Source organism: Myzus persicae, unplaced genomic scaffold, assembly GCF_001856785.1.
Source record: "Myzus persicae strain clone G006 unplaced genomic scaffold, MPER_G0061.0, whole genome shotgun sequence".
NCBI classification, from domain to species: Eukaryota; Metazoa; Arthropoda; class Insecta; order Hemiptera; family Aphididae; genus Myzus; species Myzus persicae.
The window spans coordinates 311564-336487 of record NW_019101718.1 but is presented as its reverse complement, the minus strand read 5'-3'; the positions used below and the strand labels follow the sequence as shown (position 1 = coordinate 336487).

The window sequence follows — 24924 nt, the reverse complement described above, 5'->3', positions numbered from 1 at the left end:
CACTCAATATTACTCGTTTAAGAATTTAAAATCGTATTATCATTGTAAAAGGATTTAATATTCATATAGTAAATACAAAATAAAAACTTATCTAAATACGAGATTGTCATAATCTTTATTTTATATGACCATAACCTCGAAAAAGTTTAAACAACACTATTGCATTCTACAATCTACAGCTGTGTGGCACTCGATTTTACACACAAATTAAAAGAGTTTCATGATTTTACATAATATTACTATATTAGTTATTATGTAAAATCAATTAGTGAAAAATGCTTATAAACCTAGAAGTGAATACAACCAACACTAAATCAATGGACATTTTCTGATCGATAAAATTCAATAATTGAGTAATTAGTAATTACCTATTAAATACTAATTAGTCGGCTATATCTCATAATTCAGGACTTGTTTCTCTAGGTGCTTTGATTTAGAACATACGACTAGTAGGTAAAACGCAACACACTTTGTATAGGTAATTATTCGGATTCTATTAATTAGACTATTAAAACATATTATTAGGTACCTAATTCTAAATAAAAAGTTATTACTCAGAATTCGCTAAATAACTACAATGATTGGATTAAAAATGGAAATCGGGAATCGATTTCTTCCCAATTTTTTAAGACTTCTTATAATATCAGAAGTATTGAGATGGTTATATTTGGCTAAATATCAAATTCACATTTGAGAAATCTTAGGGATGTTTTGTCAATGCAGAGTAGGTACATATTGTATTTTTAAAGATCGAAAGCATAATAGATACTTTATGGTTTATACCTACATTGTTTATACCTACGAAAAAAAGTTAGATAAGAGATTGGATAAAAAAAGAAAAATTCAAGGATAGAATTTGTTTTTTAAATGATTACAAATTATAACAAAAAGATAGGTATTATAATTTGTTTTTATAATTTGTAAAAATTGCCTTAATAATAACTAATAAAACCATAAAAAAAAAATTAAATTTACATAAATTATATGATCTTTGTACAATTGTACCTACATACAATTAATTTAAATATTTTTAAAATTTAACAATTTACTTAAAAGTTTCAAGTCCCCACTAATAACATTTTTGAGTAACAATAGAATAACATAATATTTAAATAAATGATACTCAAATAAACAAAAAAAGACAAAATACCGGGGAACTCGCTCTGCTGTATGGTAAATTTCGAGTTGAATAACAATAATATATGATAAACCTATGCCTAATATTATAATATTTGATAATGTAACATAATATTATAATAGGTGCTATTTTTTGGCAAAACTTAGTTCAAGATACTCGCCTACCAATAGACAAACATATAACGAGTACATTATAAATATCTTTAGAAAAAAAGCCTGATACACCATCTCCACTCAGAACCGCTTTTTGTATGCAATGGTGTATTATTGGATTTATATATTATTTTAACAAATACTGACTACAGTAACGTATTTAATGAATAAGCATACACTTGCCACAAGTTACAACACTATATAGCAGAATCACTTCCCTGGATTTAATTTAATTCACACTGTGATGTCCTCAAAACTGATTTAACACACGTGCGACGCTTAATATTATATTCAGTTAGACGTTAGTTAGATAGGTGTATAGTATAATAATGTATAGGTAATAATAATTAATAATAATATGTACTATTATACATTAAATATGTCTGTGCTCCTTATTTCCACATAAAACATAATACTTTGTGTCTTTGTAAACCTTCCAACTAGACATAGAACTTTTAATGCAGTTGGCTTAGTAATATTGGGTCATGAGCATAATTATTCTGCAGACAAACACGTCAGATGTCTTTACTGAGGCACTGAAATACGATTAAAACTAAAGAATACTCATGCCTGTCACTATTTCCCGGTAATTATAAGATATAATACAATTTTATGTTCAAATGTTATTATGTATATTAATATGTATTAATATGTCATTCGTTTAGTATTTATGTAATACACCTATTTTTCCTCGCCAGTAAAACTTCCTTGAATTATTCATGATCATGAACAATAATAAAATCATAAATTCGTACAATGATACGTCAGCATTTTTTGTGACAATCATAGTGACTACTTTATGTAGGTATACCTCCATACATATTGAACATAGGTATAGTATTTCAAAACATCATACAATTATATCGTTTATAAAAATCACAAAATCACACGACATCATGAAATCCAGGATAAAATTGTTGTCGTCTCTTACGTTTTGTGCTGGACTGAAATGTCCGTATACAATTGCAGACGTAGTGTATCACTGAAACCGCACTGGACATAATAATTAATAACTAATAACTATACACTATACAGACAGATAATTATTATTATTTACTTTTTTTTTCCATTATCCATATACCTTAAAACTGTCTCTATATAATCACATTGCAATTATCGTTAATTGCCTTAGTCGATTTGTACGCTCATTAAAAGTTTATGTAGGTCACGCAACCGCTGAGTACCCCCTCGAATCTCCCTACGACGTTTACGCAGTGGTGTCTGCAGTGCGGGGGCGGGGGTGGTTGAGGCAATGACAGTGTAGCCCATACGCCACGCTATAGCATTCATCATACGGGTATAATAATGATAATAATATTATATTATATTATGTTATATAATAAATAATAATTAACGGCGACGGCCGATTATTATTATGTAGGTATGCCTATATTATTTACTCTGCGTCGGTTGCACTGTAATTGAGTGCGCATTATAAATTTTAATGCATATTATATAACAAATAATAACAATATTATAATAATAATTCGTATAAAGTGCTGCAATAATAATAATATGTGTAATACATTGTTATTAAACGAAGACGACGACGATATGAACGGTACGGATTACGCGAGACGATGATTAAACACTATAATAATATTATCTACGAAAAACGTGGAATTTAATAAATCATAATAATAATATTATATTAAATTATTCACGCGATGTCCGCGAGTGCTGCACGACTGCATCAGCAGCGTCCTTGTCAAGGTGATCGCCGGCCGGCGGCGAACGCGAAACCCCTCGCGCGATAGAATATACTAGAATATTGTATTATAATAAATTGTACAAAACGCTCGCTCCGGTTAATAAAATAATAATATTATATTCAGCAGCCTATGTGCATTGTTTCTGACAAAGTGGTGAACATGTTATTTGTATAATGTAATAATGACGTGTATCAGTTACGACCAATAATTGTATCCAGGCTGCACTCAGGGAAGGTTGAACGGGCTGCAGTCTAGGAGCCCCACGGTTTTGTATGATTATTTAATGATAAATACATACAAATGTAATTAGTTTAAATGCACGCGTCATATTCAAAAAATGTGTTACATAATATAATAATTTGTGGAACTTGAACTATGGTTTCATCAAAGAAATAGTATAGGTATTTTTGTATTTTACGAATTATTGCATTAACGTTGTGTGTTCTATGCGAGTTCTAATTATTGTTCTAGGTTACTCACTACTTTTGCAAGGGGGAAGTATTGTGAAAACGGTTCTCCCATGCGGCAATATCACAAGAAAAAAAAGGTTACTATAAATATAGTGGAACAAAAAATGCGAAACGCAGAAAATTTGTTTAGTTGAGTAAAAAAGTACATTTCAGAACTTGAACATTTCTATTATGTATTATGTGCATACAGACAAACATAGTACTTATATGTATACCAATAAAGTAATATAAATAAGTCATGACAAACAATATTTAAAAAATGTTATAATAAGTACAATTTTATTTTAAAATTGTACATGACATACACAAGAAATTATAAAATGTAATTGTCAATATAATATAATAATGATACATTCAAAAACTCAAAATTATCTTTGACGAGTTTTGATTTCAATTTAGTCGAAGTTGCACAAAACTTTACAAAATGTTTAGTTTAACATAATTTGGAATGACTATAGCCTGTTTATATATTATAAGTAATTTATACTATGCAATATGTACCTGCAAAGGATGGACAGTTTATTGTTTATTGTAATAATTTATACCGTTCAAATAAATGATGCGATTTCTAGAATCTAGATAAGAGAGATTTTTTCGTTCTGTTCATTTATTCCGGAGCCCCCAAAGTATGATCCGTCTAAAGGCCATCACACACACACACACACACACACATACCTAAATCCTCTCTAGATTGTATCGAACCACACGTCTTCGCGTACGATTAGTATAATAATAGTAATAATAATAATAATAATCTAATCACGTTTATTGGACAAACGCGAAAATTACAAAAATATAACGACGGCGGCGCGCGGTGGCGGCCGTGAAGTCGACGTGTTTCCGGCGCACAGGGTACGACGACCACGGCGCGACGGGGTCAATGCTAAACGTCGCCGCCGCCGCGTCGTTTACCGCGAAAAAAAAACGACCGGTGTGTGTGTAATTACATAGCCGCCGCCGCCCGCCCGCCGGTAATTGGCGAATGTTGCGCTCGCGATTTTTTTTTTTTTATTACACACCGGAGCTCGTTATACACACTTGCGCCGGGCGGGCGGGCGGGCGGAAATAAATAACGAATTATTATTATTATTATTATTATTATATTATATGACGGTGAGATAAAAAAAACCAACCGACCGGCCGAAATGCGATCGCGGACAACGTGCAAAAAACTACTCGCGCGGGGCCGCCGCACCCACACGCGGTCGCCGCGATTTTAACGATATCGCACGTACTCGTTATATATATATATTATATTGAATTATTATTAGGTATTATATTATTTATACGTTCATAATTTACTCTCCGCGAAGTGACCGCGCGTAGATCAGGGACGCTCCGGCGGCGGCGGCGGCGGGCTGTGGCGAAAGTGCCCCCGACCGTTGCACCGTTTGACGGCCATCGCGAGCGGACACCGCGCGCGCGATGGCCAGGCGCGCCGTCATGTCCGGTAGACTTTCGGCCGCCCGCCCGCCTGCGGTCACCACACCCGCGACGTCTACAACTGCTGCTGTTGCGGCGGCAGCGTTGGCGAATTTTACGCGCCGCCGCGGGTGTTGTGTGACCGTAAAGCTATGCGGATTTGTTGCAAGACACATATATAGTAGGTATGTGACTCACAGTGTAATGTAATAATATATTATAATGTGCTAAATATATAATATTATGTTATAATTCGTGGGTATTATTATTAAAATATATGTTACCCGTTTTTTTTTTTTTTTGGTATCGACGTATTTCAGCCGCGAGGTAACCAGCCGACTACGCGGTTATGGGTATATCTCGTGTCGTTTATTAGATACTTACTTGCAGTACCTATACATTTAATTTTTATTTTATTTAAGAACTTCTACAGACTATTCGCAACAGTTAAGGCCAATTAGCCAACGGTATTATAACTACAGATATTTCACATGACAAATTAGTGATATTTACAATATGTGTGGTTGGCCATTGTCTTTACAATATTGAAGTTTTATTAGCAATAATCACATTTAGACCCTCATAGACGCTCATAAATAATATATTACAATGTCACCTATGTAATATTTTATTAATGTTACACGTGTTTTTTATGTCATCGTATATAGCCGCTGGTAAACCTTTAAGTTTTTTTACACAGACTCGTAGGCATGTGCGGTTATCCGTATATGTCTCGTGTCGTTCATTAGCTGTAAATAAGTATTCTGTAAAAATTTTTTTACACAGTTAAGGTTATTACCAGCTAATACCTACATTAATAACCTAGTAACCGACAGTATTATATACTACAGACTATAGATATTGAACATGCCAAATCCGTAATAAATATAACTTGGTGTATGATTAGCTATTGTTTACCAGTTATTAAAGTTTAATTAGAAAATCACATTTAGTAATAAACGCGATGATTTTCGAGGTAGATGGCTTCTACCATTTTCTACTATTTTATATTGCTTTGGGGATTAATAATTGTGCGTGTCGATTCGTACATCTTGGACATTCCTCAAAGATATGTTTAATTGTGATGCGTGTTTGACGCGTATTGCACGATATTGGTGGAGGATCTTGGCTAATTAGAAAGAAATGTGCAATGAAAGTGTGTCCAAATCTTTTCTTGGTAATGGTGATGACTTGACGATGGCTGAACTCCGGAGGTCAGGAGGTGTATACCATTGTTTAACTGAACCTTTGATAGATTTATGTTTGTTAGTTGGTGAGGGACTGAACTCCAGTATAGTGTTGCCACAACGAGAACATTTTATTATGATTATAATATGTGCCTAAATATGTCATCGGACTATTGGAGGATGGTATAACTATTATAGGCATATTTTAACATATTGTTATAATTTATTTTATGTACTTATACCTTTATTTGCTAAATCAGCCGTTTTGTTGGTTATCTCGTTTCTTTTCATTATAATGTGGGAACACATCCACATGAATTCTATGTTCTTATGTGTGTCAATCAATTCAGCTTGAGTGTTTTGGGCGATTACATAATTGGACCACCGGTTTTTGAGTGCTGTTAGGACGTTAAGGGAATCGCTAATAGTTAGTATGTTGGTTGCCAGCAGTGAATTGTCAGTTTAATTGCTTCGAGAATGACGTAATTTTCTGTGGTGAATATGTTCGTTATCGCTGGTAGTTTGTGTTGGATAGTCTTTTGGTTTAGGACGGTAAAATTGCTAAGCATTCTCCGTTATAATGCTATATAAAGTGTTTCCCCCAGGAAGTTCACAATATGCATATTATACTATATTATAGTATACCATAATTTATGAAAAAAATAGCCTTTGAAGGGAGGCCTAATTTATTTATTCTTTTAGTCGATCACTTCCCCAATAAATGTATTTTATCATAGGTTAAGTTATTGCTTTATAGGCATAACTAAGACCCATCTAACAAGTTGGTTTATTTTCTAATAACTATTGTAAACTGTAATAGGTAAATATAAATTTACATTAATATTAATAAATATTTTATATAATATTTATCCAGTATCATTCACCATTGCAAGCATAAACATGAGTAAATAATTCAAATTCTGATCATTAGAATTTTTAAATATACTTAAAGATCATATTATTTTCAATGATTTAGATTTATATACGTCACAATATCAAGAAATTTTAGTTATCGCCACTAGACACTCCTTAAACGGTATTACAAATTTAAGCATTTGCCTAATTTTAGAAACAGGCTTGTGGTATACCTACTCGTTCTAAGCCAATTAAATACCACATTGAAGAACCTATGTTCATATTACTATTATTATATCGGCATATGGAAACTTTTAACTGCGGCGTGTATTCTAAGTCTATAATCAAACATACCTTCACATTTATACCCGGAACCATTTCATCACGACCGGTGGCTATCCCGAATCCATCAGTTTGTACCTGGAAAGCATAAAGCAGATGCCTTCTATAGCATTTCTTTACTTATTGATATTTGCCTTGTGCAATCGTAAAAAAATAACTAAATATTATAGTCTTGGGACGGTATTCAGAAGTGAAAACTTCTACTAAAACATTTTGATTATTGGTTTATATGTATTTTTTATGATACCAAAGCTCCATGTGAAGTTACTCACGCGACTGCTGCTATACTCCTATACTTCGTTCAAAATAAGAATGCCCAAATTTGAGCATGAATACTGATTACTGTGCCTCCGACAGTTATCATTAATTCTTTTGTAACAAATACTAGCTAGTATATTATATTAAATCATGGTATTTACTAACCTATTACCTATAAGATAACTGCCATCGGCTCAATTATAAATATTCATCTTCGAATTTGGGCATTCTTATGACTTATGAGTATATAGATTCATATCGATGACCGTCGGATAAGCTATTTTACCGTTGTCGATGGGCAACCATATTATGTAAAATAGTGGTATAAGAGCTACTATCCGGTGACGAGCACTCTCAAACACATATACATATATAATGTATGTAACAGATTTATTGAATTGAAAGCGTTATGCGTTGCGTTTGTCGGTGTCGCTGATATTTTCACGCTTTTACACCCATGAATCAAGCGGAGAGTAGAGTCTTCCAAGAGAGGTTGTCACTTCAAAAAAGGCCAACTGTTGAAACAAACTTGTGTCGTTTTATGACAAATTTAAATTATATTATACTAGTGAACAATTTTATATGTCGACTTTTTATGTCATAATTAGGAATTTTTTTCTTCTATTTTTGATGCATATTACATTTTTTGGAGTCATTTTTGCATAATTTCTCCTAACGACAACCAGACGTTCTTCTATACCCATAGATTGTATTTGAAAACCTTCACGAACTGTCAAAGATGCATGATGATGGATTGAGTATTTCGAGTAAACACTCGGATACCGTCTCAAATGTATTTTGTCCGTGTCTTGTTTTTAATGTAGTGACCACGTCGTAGTCGTTCTTATTTTACAAGCAATTTATTTATTTATTCATATTATTCATTAAAACAGATTTTAGTGCATATATTTTATACAGGATATATTTTAAGTCTTTTAAGTGCGTTCTCATATTTTGTCACTTTTTCATGGTAATATGCGTCCTCTTCTCGGTATACTCGATACGAGACTTATATTCTAGTTATAGGTACTATATATAAATATGATTTACTTTGTAAACATATTTGTATTATTATTGTTAGTCGACCGTTGTATAGGTACCTATACATTTCACCGTTATTTTCTGCAGAGAGACGGAGCGTTATAAACCATCCAGACTTAGATTACCGGATAATGTAGCGATAATAACCACATTATCATTATGTAACAATCGTTTTATTATATTTTAGAAGTTGTCATGTAATCAAGTTGATATTTCGTCGTACCCACATCGCATTACTTACTGAGATTTGCTCAGTACTTTTGTTATATAACATCATCGAGTACACATACACCGAACGATTCGAACGCCACGGCGCTAAAATATTATAAATTTATAACAATATAGATATATATCAACTCGTGCGAAAAATCAAAGCGGCGCCGCTGTTATCACTTTCTGCAGTATAATAATATATTGGTACCTATACGTGGTAATTTGCGCTGTAGGTATAGGTAATGTGCGATAATTGCATATACAATAAAACACTGGGTCAATTATTGCATCTATGTACAGGTTTATCGCACGTGCTAATTTATTTAAATTTAATGTGCCATTTTCTTATCGTACCGCCGATGGTATATATATAGTAGGTATATAGTAATAATAATAATATTATTATTATTTATTATATTATGCTGTTTAGTACCAAACGCGCACACGCACAATTCACACGTATACTCACACACTATACATATATTATTATTATATATTATTGCCTAAGTGCACGTGTGTGTGTGTAAAGATAGTATGCGAGTACTCACGTATGTATGCAACGTACCTATACAGGTGGCCCTCGCTCCATCAATTATAATACATTATCGATCGATATCACTATAATGTGTGTGACCGTCGCCTGCACCGCGTGCCTAAATGGTATTTTAATAATTGGGCAATGTATATATGTATACCTATGTATACGGTTAAAGTCGTTATGAAGCATACCTACATAGTATTATAGATCACGCGCGTTATAGGTCGAGTGTTTCCGAGTAACTACTACTACTTCTATATTGGTAGGTACCTATCTCAAATAATAATAATAATTTGCGCGGGCGTCCACTCTACGCTCAACATAATATATAATATATAATATAGGTATTATACATATCATATATTGTATATTTCGTTCTCGTAATCGCGTAGGTATAATAATACACCCAGTGGCGCACAGAGGTATTTTGAGAGCACATGCAACTATCTAAAGTTACCCACCCACCCCGTCCCACCCATTTTTTTAAATTTAAAAACAAAACGTTTTTTTATTGAACTGTTATCTGTAAGTGTAATTCACTTAAAATAACTAGAAATAATAATTAAGATGTCCACACCAGAAACCCGAGACGTCCTAGATCAGCTAGATCTTACCTTTACATTTCATTACAATACATTATAAATATAACATATTTAATACTCAATGAAATACAAAAATTTTAATTAAAAAAAAAAATAATAAGATTTTGTAATGACATTATACAGTTAACACTTTTTATTTTTAATGTAAAGCTTTAAATAAATATGGACTAGTTTTACTAAAATTTTCAATAACTTCTTCATAATTAATGTTTATGTCATTTTCACAGGACATAATCATTAGTCCTTCTAATCGATCATTTCCCATTGTAGATCGTAGTCTAGTTTTAATGAGTTTCAACTTTGAAAAACTTCTTTCAGTTGATACACTTCCAGCTGGCAAGGTCAAAGACAGCTTCAACAAAATATAAATATTTGGAAATAGTGTATGAAGACCATTGCGCATAAAAACCCTGTAAAAAAAGTTGTACATAAATAAGTAATTTAATACAATTCAGTAAACATATTGAATACAAGAACATTAAAAAAAAACATAGAAAATAGCAATACAAGATTTTTTACCTGAATACTGGTAACAAACTTCCATGATTTTCAATTTCATTTTTTAAAGAATCACTATCATCATCAACATCGTTATCATAATTTTCCGTTTCTAATTCAGAATCTGAATCTTTAGCTATATCATTATCACTATGTAAATATTTTGGCAACTCATCAGTTTTAAGAAAAACATCAAAACATTGTATGAAATTTAAATATTCATCACAAATGACTTCTGGTTTTAAATATTTNTAAATATTTTGGCAACTCATCAGTTTTAAGAAAAACATCAAAACATTGTATGAAATTTAAATATTCATCACAAATGACTTCTGGTTTTAAATATTTAAAAAAAAATAAATATCTTATATACGCTGTTATTGGTATCTTATCACCATATTACCCGTATTGTCATTTTGATTACGTATACAAAAATATAATAATTCATAATATTAAATATTAAATATACGAGCGTATCAGCTAAACAGTGTACAACATTAATATTCGAATATTGTATTATTCTTGATTCAGATGATATAACAAATAACAATTATTACTGTTTCTAATACTTTATCATTTAATATGTTGTAATTATAAGTAACTTGTAACATCATATAAGTTGTCGTATAGCATTGTCATACTTTACTCGTTTACTCCTATAATTTATCTAGGTACCTATAACCATAGAGACTATACCTACCCACCCACCCCCCACGAAAGCACATGCAGTTGCACTCCTTGCTAACCTGTCTGGGCGCCACTGAATACACCGATTTCTGCAGCGGGCAGTATATAATATATATATATATAATATATATAACGTAATATATAACTACCTACCTACCTATATACTGTGTGTGGTGACTAAATATATATGTGTGTTATTATATATACGCGATATTAAACTATATACATATTACATAGTGACCGGCCGCCACCACGGTCATCGGCGACCGCCACCTCCACCGCCGCCACCTGCACCACCACCACCGCATCTAATAACGCGTGTAATAACAGTAGTCGTATGGCGGGCTGACGAAAGTCCTTCCGACCCGCCGACATACGCCGCCGCCGCCGCACGCCGTATAGATCATATTATTATCTAGCTCTATATATTATTATTCTGTATTCGTCGATCATTCATTCATCCGGCCGCGCACGCACTATATAGTGGCAACCGCATTGCACTCGCAGCAGTCATCGCGCCAACACCATCGCCAACGTCCAGCACCACATGCAGCTCGCACTACATCGCGACACACTCAACCGCTGCCGCATCACGCCGCTGGCGCACAAGCAGCATCGCGCTGCACGTTTCGACATTGTTGACACTCGCTGTTGTGCACGCACATACAATACGCACATATCCCCGGGCCGCCGTGCCAGTGTTTGCAATTCAACGGTATAACAGTATTACAATAGTTTAGCCGGCGCACTCCGCTTCATCACGGCACAGCTTTTGCCCGCGAAGAACGGTCGATAGCGCTGCGCACGACTAGTTCGAGCATAACGGAAGGCGACGACGGCGGCGCGTCCACGAGTTGCGGAAGCAGCAGCAGCAGCCGCTGTACAGATATATATATACCATTCGAGCGGTACGGCGTGCTCGTGGCGAAAGCATCAGGACGTGCGTGAGACGAGAGAGCACTACTACCGACAGCGGTGACGATTGCGGCCAGTAATCGCGAAACCCGGCGCAAGTTCACCTGCACCATCCAGGGTTTAAGGTATCTACGCATTTCTTTTAATTATTTTTTTTTTTACCTAATCCTAATAATGTAATATTGTAGACTTTGAGCGAACCGTCATCGCGCCTATATACTATATTACTATCATATTATTATATAACATACCTAATGCGTGTAAGTTACTTACGATTTTCGTTACGGATCGGTTGACAAAAAATGTTGGCTTAGGTTTTGTTGCTGCAGGTTCTCAAAACAAGGAACTTTGGTTTCGGTTAATATTAGGTCCAACCCTTTCTATTATTTTTTAGACATTTTTTCATTTAGTAATTACATAGATGGGCACCGTGTAAAATGAAATCAACTCATTGCAATAGACAATGAACCAACTTTAATATTAATGACCGCTATTTGTAGTATTATACCGTATTTCAGACGATCAGTTATGGGCATCGTATTATCTCTAAAATGTTAAATAATAAAATAGTTGTCATACAGATTTTGCTACTTTTGGTACTACTTAGTATTCGATTCTAAACAAATTTCAGACACTTGAATGATCCGTGTTTGATGTTATATACTATTTAGATTTGGTACGTTAATGGTACATATTATATGGGACTATAGGGTATATATTATACTGTAAATAATTAGTCATTATTTACCACTGAGCACTGGTATATTAGATAATCGATAACAACTCTGAAACGATTAACATACGAATTGTTTTTACTTTTAAAAATAATACATTATTAATATAATATATTATAAATATTTCCATACCCGATATAGAATCTGCAATTTACATTTATTTTGACCCGATAACACTGGGTTTATTATCGACCACATTGAATTTAAATGTATTTCATGACAAATATGGAGGACACATAATCATACGATAATATTAACATTCAATAATAATATTTATATTATTGATTAACTTTTACAGGTCGTCTACTATTTTATTAGTGTTAGTTATATAACCGTTATTCAGTCTAAATATAATTATCTATTGAGTTTTGGAACCTAAAAGAACCGTATTTAAAGAATTGAAAAAAACTTTAGGTACACCAAAATTATGATTTCGATTTTGGTTGCTAAAAAAATCCTTATGGGTCTAGGTCTAAAATCGATTCTTTCGATTCGTTTTGAGTTATGATTGGTTATATTGGGGGATGCACTGAAAACTCCTTATAATCGGCTGCATTCACATAAGCTAACGATTGCCAACTAATAACAAAAATATTAATATTAAGCTAATGTAGTATTTTAACGGCTATGACATAGACCTTTTAATAAGGGATACCTAAACACCTATTGGATAACGTTCTGCATTCAAATATGCTGTCATAAAAAGTTTCAAAAATATCTAACATACTGGAAAGTGAATAGTTACAGTTTTATCTATACAACTATACTTGTAAGTTGTTCATAATTAATAATAATTCTGTACCTAACTATTAGGTTAGACATTTTTTTTATGGATAAAACGGTGAGGTCACTTCCCAGTATGATAGATATTTTTGTGACTTTATAACTGTTATAATTGTTTACAATTATTGTAACAAGGTCTCTAATTATTGTACTAAGACTTTGTGGCTTTGTTAAAACAATTAAAATAATTTAATATTTCATTTTCATATTGAGTAAATCTCTTCTCTCTATATGGATATTATTATATTTTAAACAGAATATCAAGTTTTTCTTATAACTGTTAATTACTCATTACTATTCAGTGGACATTAAAGCATTTTCACGTATTAAAGCTAGTTTTACAGTCACGCTTATAATCCGCTCGTGTTTTTGAGATGTGTGTGGGTATTAATTATTTTTTTATCTGTATAAAATATTGTTTTTTATAGGAGAAGGATTATATACATTGTATAACAATTATTTTCAACAGGTGGAATAAAAAAAATTATTGGTTAATATTATTAGAAAATTAATTTGATAGGTATTAAGAATATAATTTACTGGGAATTGTAACTATATTCATTTAAATTTAAATTATTGCTCGTCACTATAGGTATATCAGGATGTACCATGACTTTAAATATTAAATTACTTTAAAGTTGGATTATTGTTGTAACTTGTCTTTACATTTTTTTTCCGAAATTATTCAGACACTTTGAAATAGGTCATTAGTTATATAACCGGTGTTCAATTAAGATAGTAGATATACTACATGTTTTTACACTATACAATACAACACAAACATAAAATACCATATTTTAACAATTTTATACGTTTCAACGTCGGAGTGGCACGTATAAACTTAAACAATGTTTTGCGTGCGTATACAAATACTCGTATGATACGCGTGACTGTGAAACTGTTGTCCTAAATAAATAGTAATACATTTCATAAATAAATAAAAAATAAATTTTAAATTAAATGAAATTTTATTCAAATATACTTATGTAGTTGAATCATGGTGCATATAATTTTGTATAATTCTCTAAGTTGTATATTTGAACCAAGATGAAATGAGGAACTTTCTAATAATCAAAATCCCTGTTTATAATTTCATTATCACCCTGATATAACTTATTCAAAAAAAATTTTAAGACTTTAGCTAAATAAATTTTAATCAAAATTAAATTCTTAATATATAAAATACATTTATAATGTACAGTAGATATTTATTCAAATTAATAAAGTAATTGATTTGTTTTTTTATAATTATTTTAATATCATCAAACCACTTAAAAAAAATAGTAAAATTATTAATTAAGGTTAGGCTTGGTTAGATAAAATAATATCTATTTAAGAATTAAATGATTCAAAGCAGACATATTGTATTTTATCTAGCAACACTATTATAATATTTGTGTATGTTGATTTTTAAGTCACTTTAGAATCAAAAATTGAGATAGTAGTCACCTTCCTTATTTGGAGCTATAGTGAAAATAATTACAATATATTATACTTAGAACATTGTAAGAACAATATTCTTCAGTTTGCATTCATTAGTTTAAGTCATCGGTTTCTCTAACCACAATCCCACTTCCCCTCACAAAATAAACAATATTAAATTTAATGACGGCCCTGCAGGTTACTGCTGTAGACTCTGATTTTTGAATATCAACCAACGATTTATAGAGACGTTTTGCTTGAAAAACCATGGTGTTGTTATATTTTACTAAACATTTTTATATAAACGTGAAATGTTTCGATTAGCACGCGCGAGCATATTATTGTGTCGCTTTTATAGATAACGTGGGCACTATGAGATGAAAGTGAATATCGTAATGCGACCGAAACACAATATAAGCGGGCCGGTAATAATATACATTATTCGTGACATTTCACATTTAAATAATATTTTGTCGACATAATTTGCATAGATAGGTATAGGTACCTACCTATACTATAATAATATTATATTAAACATGCCTTATACTACATTATACATACTTAGAATACGAATAAATTAACCAATTGTGTACACGATCTGAGCAGACCTAAAAAAAATATTACGAAAGTTAGTCATATGATGGTGTGCTATAGCCCAATATCATGGACCATAGTAGCACCCGCAGGCAGTAGTCATCATCATCATCATCATCATCGTAATGATTTAATGGTGATGTTTACTCTCGACGTGTATTGTTCATTAATCGTATAGATTTCGTATCGAATAGCCTTTACTTGCACGCGTATGATGTAAATCAATTGTCTATTTTCGTTGGAAATTGTATGTTGTTGTCCGGTCACCACCATAATCGTACGCGGTATATTATCATTATTATGTGCGTGTGATGTAAATCGATAGGCAGTTTTCGTCAAAGTTGTTGTTTCAGACGTGTTTGTCGTGTATAAATCACGCTCGGCCGTGTGTGATGTAAATAGTAAATACTAGGCCATTTTCGACGTTCTTCGACCTGTATTTTTTTTAATTTTTTTATTTTCGATAATTTTTTACTATCGTTATTTTTTTATACCAACAATAAATTATACGCGCACACTCGTTATTAAAATATTATAATATAGTACGCACTACGCCTATATAAAGTCGTGTGCATTGTGCAACTTTTGTAAACATTTCGTAGTTTCGTACCTACTACCGCGGCTGCATGTAACGGGTAGGCGCGTGTTGGTGTGACGCTCTCAAATTATTTTTTTCGAATTTCATAATCGCTTTACCGCTACGAAATCCTGAAATACCACTATTCAAAATCCGGAATCGTTATACCATTACACGGGTGTCCGATTGATGCATTATGTTGCTTCGTCTGCAATATCATAAAATATGCATTTGAATATTCAAATTCGACAATAAACTACATATGCCTATACATACTACAGCGTTTTTGCTCGTTCCGTAGTCGACACTATTGCTGCCACTTGGACGCCATCATCATAGCCTGTTTTAATGCCTATATATTGTAATGGAGATGGCGACAAAGATAGGATTATAACGAGTGGAGAAAACTGCTATTAAGTCGAGCCTGTAGTGATTGTCTCTTATGCATATGTGCATACGCTGAATTTTGATGACCCGTCCATGTACGCAATATATATAATATTTATGTAGTAGGTATCTTCGACAGCTACGAGTTTCGAAATTTTCAATATTTTCGAAATTTAATTTTTTATTAATCCCGAGAAAACAAAATCATAATATATTTATATTATGTATAAAGCCGGATAGGTATATATTATAATCTTAGTTTAAAATATATGCGCATAACAATAAAATATAACGAAAGATACGCAGCGAATAATAATACTGTAGGTATAGTGAATATGGATAAATTTTTTCAGATTCAAGTATAATATATTATCAAATAATTCTCGGTGATACTATTAAGACTGTAACGAGATCACTATCCATCGAATACGCGCCTTTACAACATCGAAAGTCGCGTATTTCATTATAATATGTACTTAATTATATTATACTATACGCAGGCTGCAGCATACCTGTTGCGCACCAACGCACCCGCGTACCCATGTGCTATTCGGCTGATTGATATATTCTTACTCTATGATAATATACTCCAACTAGTCCAACTTCATAATATACTCTAGTATACCTATTAATTATCATTATTGCGCATATGCGTGTTAGTGTATATGATGTATATAGCATATATACCTACACGTATCATTAATGAAAAAATAGACCGCCGACCGAATTCGTTGTCAGTCGTGCTACTATATGTGAAATACATAGGTATACAGTGGTACCGTGAGCGAACCAGTTTCTTACCGTCAATTATTATTTTCGACACACGTCTATGTTTGAGTTATGATAGATTATTACTATAGGTATACTATGCACACTATATAGTATATGTCTATATCATAGATATTATATTATTATCATAGTAATATAACTTATGGCCCATAAGATAATATTATTATATTTCCCTATAGGCCGCGATTTTACTCTCTCACGTGCAAACACACACTCGTGTACCTTCGTTCTACACTCCGCCTTATACTATGTACGCGAGAGTATAATTTAGATACTATAATGATAATAATTATATTTAAGGTATGGAAAGAAAACCGCGGCCGATAAGCGTACGTATACGCGCGAAAGTATGAAAAATACTATTCACTCGACTCTATTCTCTACGCATATATATTTATATTGGCGCGCCCAAAATCGACGTTACAATCGTTACAATCGTTACATGATATCATTATTATTATATCCGCACCACCGAGTCTCATTATTATGAATTATTACGACTATCGCAGTAATGATTGCAGAGATTTCGCGGTTTTTCATCAGCCGCGGTCGAAGGGCGACCATCGTCGTCGTCGTCGTCGTAGCCGTCGCCGCCGCCGCCGCCGCCGATAACGAGAATATAATAATAATAGTAATAATAATCGTCGCCGTAATGGTTTTAATCGTAATAATAATAACAAGTATATAATAATATAATGGCCGCGTAATAGGTAGGTACACGCACAACTCTATAGTAACAATATAATAAAAGTAATAACTATATAATATACCTGCACACACGAACGCGGCTCGTAATATTCAATAATAATAATATTAATATAATGATGTATATATTATATTATTATTATTTTTATTATTTTTATTATTATTATTACTATTATTTGTATTATACGCCGGCGTACGACTTCTTGGCCGTGGCTGCTGCGGCGGCGGGGACCGGCTGCGGTGTCCTCGCCGACGGGCCAAGGTGAAACCGAATCGAGTATATAGGTAACATATTATGCCGGCGTTGGCAAGACGTGGTCGCGGTCGCATGTTCATGCGCTGATATAACGACGACCCGTCGCTGCGGTCGACCGATCGCGAGCGGGCTCGTGCCCTCGCTCGAGCCCAAACAAGTGATTGTTGCCGCCGCCGCTGCGTTTATTATATTATAATAACATAAAAAAAACGAATTTTAAAAGTAAAACGCACATGATAATGGTAAGCATAAAATAATGAAAAATAAATAAAAAATAAAAACGTCATCGTGCATTGAGTGGTTCTGTGCGTGTAAACAAAAACCACGACCATAATAATATAACCTACCTAATAATAATAATATAAACAACAAATAAATACAACGAGGGCGAACCATGATCGCACACAATGCTCGGACGTTTATTATTATCATGAAAATATAACAATATATAATATAAGCGGCACATGTTTATTTATCAATTTGTCTCTTGTAATACCTACATAATAAAATAATGAATTATGTAAAACATTATTATTTTTTCAAATATTGTTATGACGCGTTTGCATTATTATTATATTGATAAACAGCTAACACAATAATAGGAAATGTGTACGCTAGGCGGAAGGAGAGAAGGATATTGTATTCGTATAAAGTATGAAATCGGGTTTTTTAAATACATAATGTTACGATGTCCAAAATATATGATGGTTTTCCATCCAGACAGCGATGTTTTTGTTCACAAGACGTAGGAAAATCAATTTCATTCAATTTCGAATTCTATGGGGTATTCACTTAATGATCGTCTCAGTATTATTTTTTAACCATCCCTATTATAATATGTCGCATATATACATTGTTATTATAATAATTAACCACTTACCTATGTACCTAGAGTTGGGCATATCCCAGTTACATGTAACTCGGTTATGTTTGTAACTTGTAACAAGTTACTCATTTTTAATTTAAGTTGAAAATTGACCTGTAACTTCACATGAAAGTTTCAAGTTACAATTAAAAATTACATTGAGCTTTTTGTGATTTGATAATTCATAAGTGAAACTTCAAAAGCAAAAAAAAAACGTGGGCAGTTAATCTGGCAGTGGATATTCAGTGGTTATACGATTATGGAAATTATTCTTGGTCCGTTTTTTTTCCCAGTATAACGACCACAACAATATCTTACTTAGCCCGTTACTGGTCAATAATTCTTTATACATCTATCAATGTAACTTTTAACTTTAAATGTATACCTAACTTTGTTACATAACTGTAACTTGTATCTAGTTACAATAATTTGAGTAACTTGCCCAGCCCTGCCTAAACGTTTTACAGTCATCACCTACCTAACCCAAACCTGCGTATCAGACCTGACTGGGTTACACGGCCACACGGGGTCGTAAATATACCTACTAAAACCGTTGTTCAGAAACACAATAATGATCAAATATCTTTGTCTCTCAACTATACATTATTATGATCGCCCTGTAGACGTGGATCTCTGAAGTCGTCGCCAGGTAATAATAATGAAGTTTGGAAGCACCGGCGGCGGCACGTCTGCGGGAAGCCGATTTGACAAATTTCTCCTAGCATGGGAAACGCGCACAAACTTGCACCTATCACGGCTTAAACACATTAATAATAATAATAATAATATTATTATTACAACAGTATAATAATAATAATAATTTGAATAATATGATATTATACCTGATTGTAAAAATTATTGTAATTGTTGGTGTATCCGATTGCAGTTTGACGATCGGCACCGCAGCATTGTGTATTTGTGTGTTTTATAATAATATGTGATTATCGTTTCGGTGAAACGCTGGCGTATTATAGTTATGTGTATAATAATGTACTTACTGACACACAGACAGTTTCGTTTTCTCTTCTTCTATTTGTTCGTATCGTTTTCACTTAATCAACATGAACTACCTATAGGCTAAAAGTATATGGTACTATGAGTACTGGCGCGTGCACACAGTGAGGCATGCGATAAAATATAGAAATACAAACACAAGTTTTTAATTTTAGACCTATAATTATTAATTAGTAATTACATAATACGAATTCAAATTTTTTGTTTTTTTTTTACATCATATAATACAGTTTTTTTTAAATGGTTTTTATAATTTCTAAGTTGTAAAGCTTTTCCTCTCCGTGCCTATACGTGCCGTAGGTGCAAGGGTACTGATATTTATTAATGGGTTACATTCGATAACGCGACACCGCTAAGGCGATATGATGATATAATATAATATATAGGTACAATCATTCACAATTTTTTTTTGTAAATTTGAGGTATTAAAATTTTGTTCATAGTAATTATTATGTAAATAATTCATTAATAATACAATTTAACATAGATTATCTATTCTGATCATAATACAACTATAAACTTTATATAAATAAAGTACATAATGAAATACTAGCAATAATTATTTTAATTGGATCAAGTAAATAAAAATATATCTATAGTATTCAGATTTTATTTCAAAATAATTAGTTTAAGAAATGGCAATTAATGTGACTCGAGAAATTAATATTTTCAAAATCAGTTTTTCTTAAAATGTGTTATTTGAGCGTAAAATATATTATAATTTATATTTCGCCTGTAAAGTATTATTTTATATAAAAAATACTAACCAATACGCAATGGTTAGGTTAGGCACAGAAGAATTGTATTATTAATACGATGGATACCTATGTTAGAGTTGAGTTGTGTTATTAAATTTGAAACTATTGAAGTATAATAATACACGGACAGTATTATAATTGTAAACAAATCGAAATTCTTCAATATTATCACTATAGCATGAAGTAAATTCAAAAGTATAATTTGAGCTTAGTTTTTCTATAATTTTATTTAAATTAATTTTAAATAGGGTAACATATCTTTACATTTTTATTTTTCTAAAAACAAGTTTTGATACTACATATCATATATGTACCAGAATTTCAAGAATTATTCATATTGATATAACAATTAACATTATATCGTAAATAAGTAACAAAAGCTATTTAATGCTGAAAATAATAGTAAATATTAAAAAAATGCATTCATTCATATCATTAAACAATATTGAGGCATATTCTCAGAATAAATGCAATTTGCATTCAAGTCCAAGCCCTATACCTACACATAGTTGGTGTTGTAAAATATTATAGTATAATGAATAAAAAGCAATTGTTATTGACGGCCGTGGAGTATAACAATATGCAAATTCCATCATGCGACATTATACGAGTTGCACGGATTTTATTTAGCCGTCAATATAATATACCTAGAGCATCTGCATCCGCATTCATTACACCTTACAAAGACCATGAATACACCGTTCCGACGTCATGTAATTATAAATTACATTTTCAAATTCGATAAATACAGTTTAATATTAAATTTAAAAAAATGCAATTGCGAAATAAAAAAAAAAAATGCTATTGAACATCAACTACGCCTGTTTATGATACCTTAGCATTATTGTATATTTTGTTTATTTACTACATTATTATTATTATTTCTTTTTGTATAGGTAATCATAGTAAATGTGAATGCATTCTCAATAATTTCTATTGTGATAGATTTCATTACACCATTATTATGTTGTATGGTAGAAAAAATATGATACAATCGTTTCCGATAAAACTGTTGAATGTAATACTAAATAAAAGAAAAATCGCTAAAAAATCTAAAAACAAATTAAAAAATAAAATAAAATATTTTTTTCACAAACATATTAAGAGTAAACCAACCCTTAAAGAGCCAAATACAATTTACATTTATATTCTGTAAGTTATATAAACTTATAGCTAAATGTAACGAGGTAAATCTTAAATATAGGTATTGTTATTGTACATATCTATTATGTATTATAGGTATATTATGTAAAAGTAATTTTATGTACCTATATACTTAAAATAATTACTTAGTTATTAATTCTTATGCACAATATTAAACGAATTACAAAGCCGTCATCATTTCATAGATTTTTCTATTAGTTCTATAATTTGTAATGACCTAGCTATACCTACTGAATTTTAAATTGAGAATACTATAGAGCAATACATTTTTAAATATTTATAACTGCAATCATGGGCGTGCGCAGTTTGTAGAGGTTCAAGGTGTAGCATGATGTAATGTGGTTCATTTTATATGTTTTTTTTTTTGTAAAAGCCAGTCTAAATAAAACCACTCTTTTACTTTATTTCAGGTTTCACAATGAAATCTTATTCTTACACAATATAAATAATTATCTCTTTAAAAACAAACGACTATAAAATGATCTAATATATGCATTTTAACATTTTATCAATCAAAAATAATAATCAAATGAAAGTACACAACATTTTTATAAAAACTAATGTAAATATATGTCATAGGCAATTACTAATTATGAATTACAATAAAATAATATTTTATTTCCTGTGGATAAATTGATAATATATTCCAATTTTTCTATTAATATAATTTCAGTAACACACGCAATAAGTAATGACCATTGTTTGCGAAAATGTACTCAGGGTGAAAACAATAGCTGTATAAATGAAGTGTCCTTTAAAGTTTTCCGCTATCGGGTTAATCGACGGTTAATTATCCATCAAAAAAAATGTTCTAGTGCAGCAATTCCTGCCTATACTGCCCCTGTACTTCCTATCGAATCAAAAAAAGTAATTAAATATCTACTGTCTAGAAAACGATAATAAACATAAAATATAATCCTGCGAGTAGAGTTAACACAAAATTATACGATTTGATCAACAGTTGAACATTCTTGAGGGTGATTTTTGGTATAACGAATTGGATCTATCAAGTTGGTGTTTCAGTGGGGTCAAAACTGAAAAATTCCCAGTACGTATTTTTCAAAATAATAGGCTAAAACTAAAAAAAAAATGACAGAAAAATGGGAATATTTATGCATCAAAAATATTTTGGACAAAATCGGTTTTTTTTTGTAACTTAAAAATGATTAAACATAGAACATTTAACAATCCCCTACTACTTAAATTATAATTTTGTATACACAAAGACTTTGTGAAAATATTTAGAAAAATTTTAAACCTTTTATACCACGTCACCACGAACCTAATCACACCGTTCTAAGGTATACTGATATTGATTTATTAGTTAATAAAAATAATATAATATGATATAACATTAAAATAATTATTATACATTACGTCGGATAATTTTTGCCATGATTAGTTTAACATGCCGTATTACTAATCGATAAATAAATTACCATAATAATATTAATAAATTATAAAATTATAAAATATCCTCAGATATAGAGTCTGACACACTGTCTTTTCTCAGAATCAATTTTCGTATGCAATGATTTATCATTGAATTCAAATTCAACACATCCATTACTATGACCTACTCATCAATGTCGATAAGTAGGTAGGTATACACTCGAAACCTACTATTATACTGCAGAGTGACTTCCCTGTTTTTTATTTTTTTTTATTCTTGTGTACACAGTCATTAATCACACATCCAATTTTATTATTATTTTTATGTTTGGATTATTGAGAACAATAAAAATGGTTGTCTTGTAGCATTAATTAATTGATCTTAAATTTGTACAAATCTGTATTTAACCTATTTCAAATACATAATATACAATACATATATTTATAGCATACCTACCCACAATATATGTTTATATTATTAAATTAATGTTAATAATTTGTTTCATAATTTCATTTTCCGTGTTTAAATTTTTCGTGGGGTTATGAGATGTGTTTGTGTAGTTATGAAGGGCAACCGACAAATGGGGATCCAAGCCCCACGCATTTGTTATTCGCTGTAAATATTATATCATAGCCAAATAACCAATAGAATTTATTTATGACTAGATAAATCGACGTTGTCGTTGGTGTGGTCGCTGATTGTTTTTACACGACGGAGACAATACTTGAGGACAATAAGCCGATTTATTATGAACAATATTATTATTGTTGTAATAACTATAATAACATAATAATGACGATTATGATCGTAAGAGCCGTGTCATTTCGAGCTCAAGTATATAATTTTTCAATTACCACTGTTGTCGTCGTTATATCAGCTATTATTTCCCCAGTTATTACTTATTACCTACATAATATTATATAATAGACACCTAATACCTAGGTATATTGTACAATTATTATTGTAGGCACATTTCAAGTTAACTAAGACACGTAGCTAAACGGTGACCTGTTTAGAATATCAATGTTCAAATGTACACCACATAGTTGAACCTGTTGCTCGACAGTTGTTAGGTAAATTAAAGTTGAACAATATTTCTATACCTAACATATTATTTTAATGTCATAATTTACGGTGCAGATATCGCATCTGTACGGGTATAGACCAACCGAATACAGCTCATACTGGTCATAGATTATGTGCGAGCATAGTAATAATAAAATTATAATATTATAATAACATGGACAATAAATTACCGCGACGGCATGGGCACTAAAATATTGCATAGGTACACGTTTACACGTCTTAATATCATTGTTGTACAATCGCACCGACGACGGTACTTCGCATAATTCGTCGTGCAGTCCAAACGTATAAGCAGTTCCGGTACAGGTCTAGTTATACCACACTATTATCATGTATATAGGTATAATAATATAATAATCGCGAGTAT

At 31.7% G+C, this 24924-nt stretch overlaps 2 protein-coding genes across 2 annotated transcripts in view; one reads left to right on the top strand and one right to left on the bottom strand.

Annotated features, from left to right (window-relative positions):
• Positions 1 to 9735: 9735 nt before the first annotated feature.
• On the bottom strand, positions 9736 to 10700 carry LOC111030254. Its single transcript, XM_022309667.1, has 2 exons — positions 10450 to 10700; positions 9736 to 10340 (listed from the first exon to the last, which is right to left on the bottom strand). Exons 1-2 carry the CDS (start codon positions 10698 to 10700, stop codon positions 10070 to 10072), a joined length of 522 nt encoding a protein of 173 aa, XP_022165359.1. The 3' UTR covers positions 9736 to 10069.
• Positions 10701 to 11527: 827 nt separating this feature from the next.
• The window catches only part of LOC111030234 (proton-coupled amino acid transporter-like protein pathetic), a 43895-nt gene continuing 30498 nt past the window's right edge, over positions 11528 to 24924 (top strand). The window contains exon 1 of the mRNA XM_022309642.1: positions 11528 to 12155. The gene's annotated coding sequence lies outside the window, so the exon portion shown is untranslated. The remainder of the gene's footprint in view (positions 12156 to 24924) is intronic.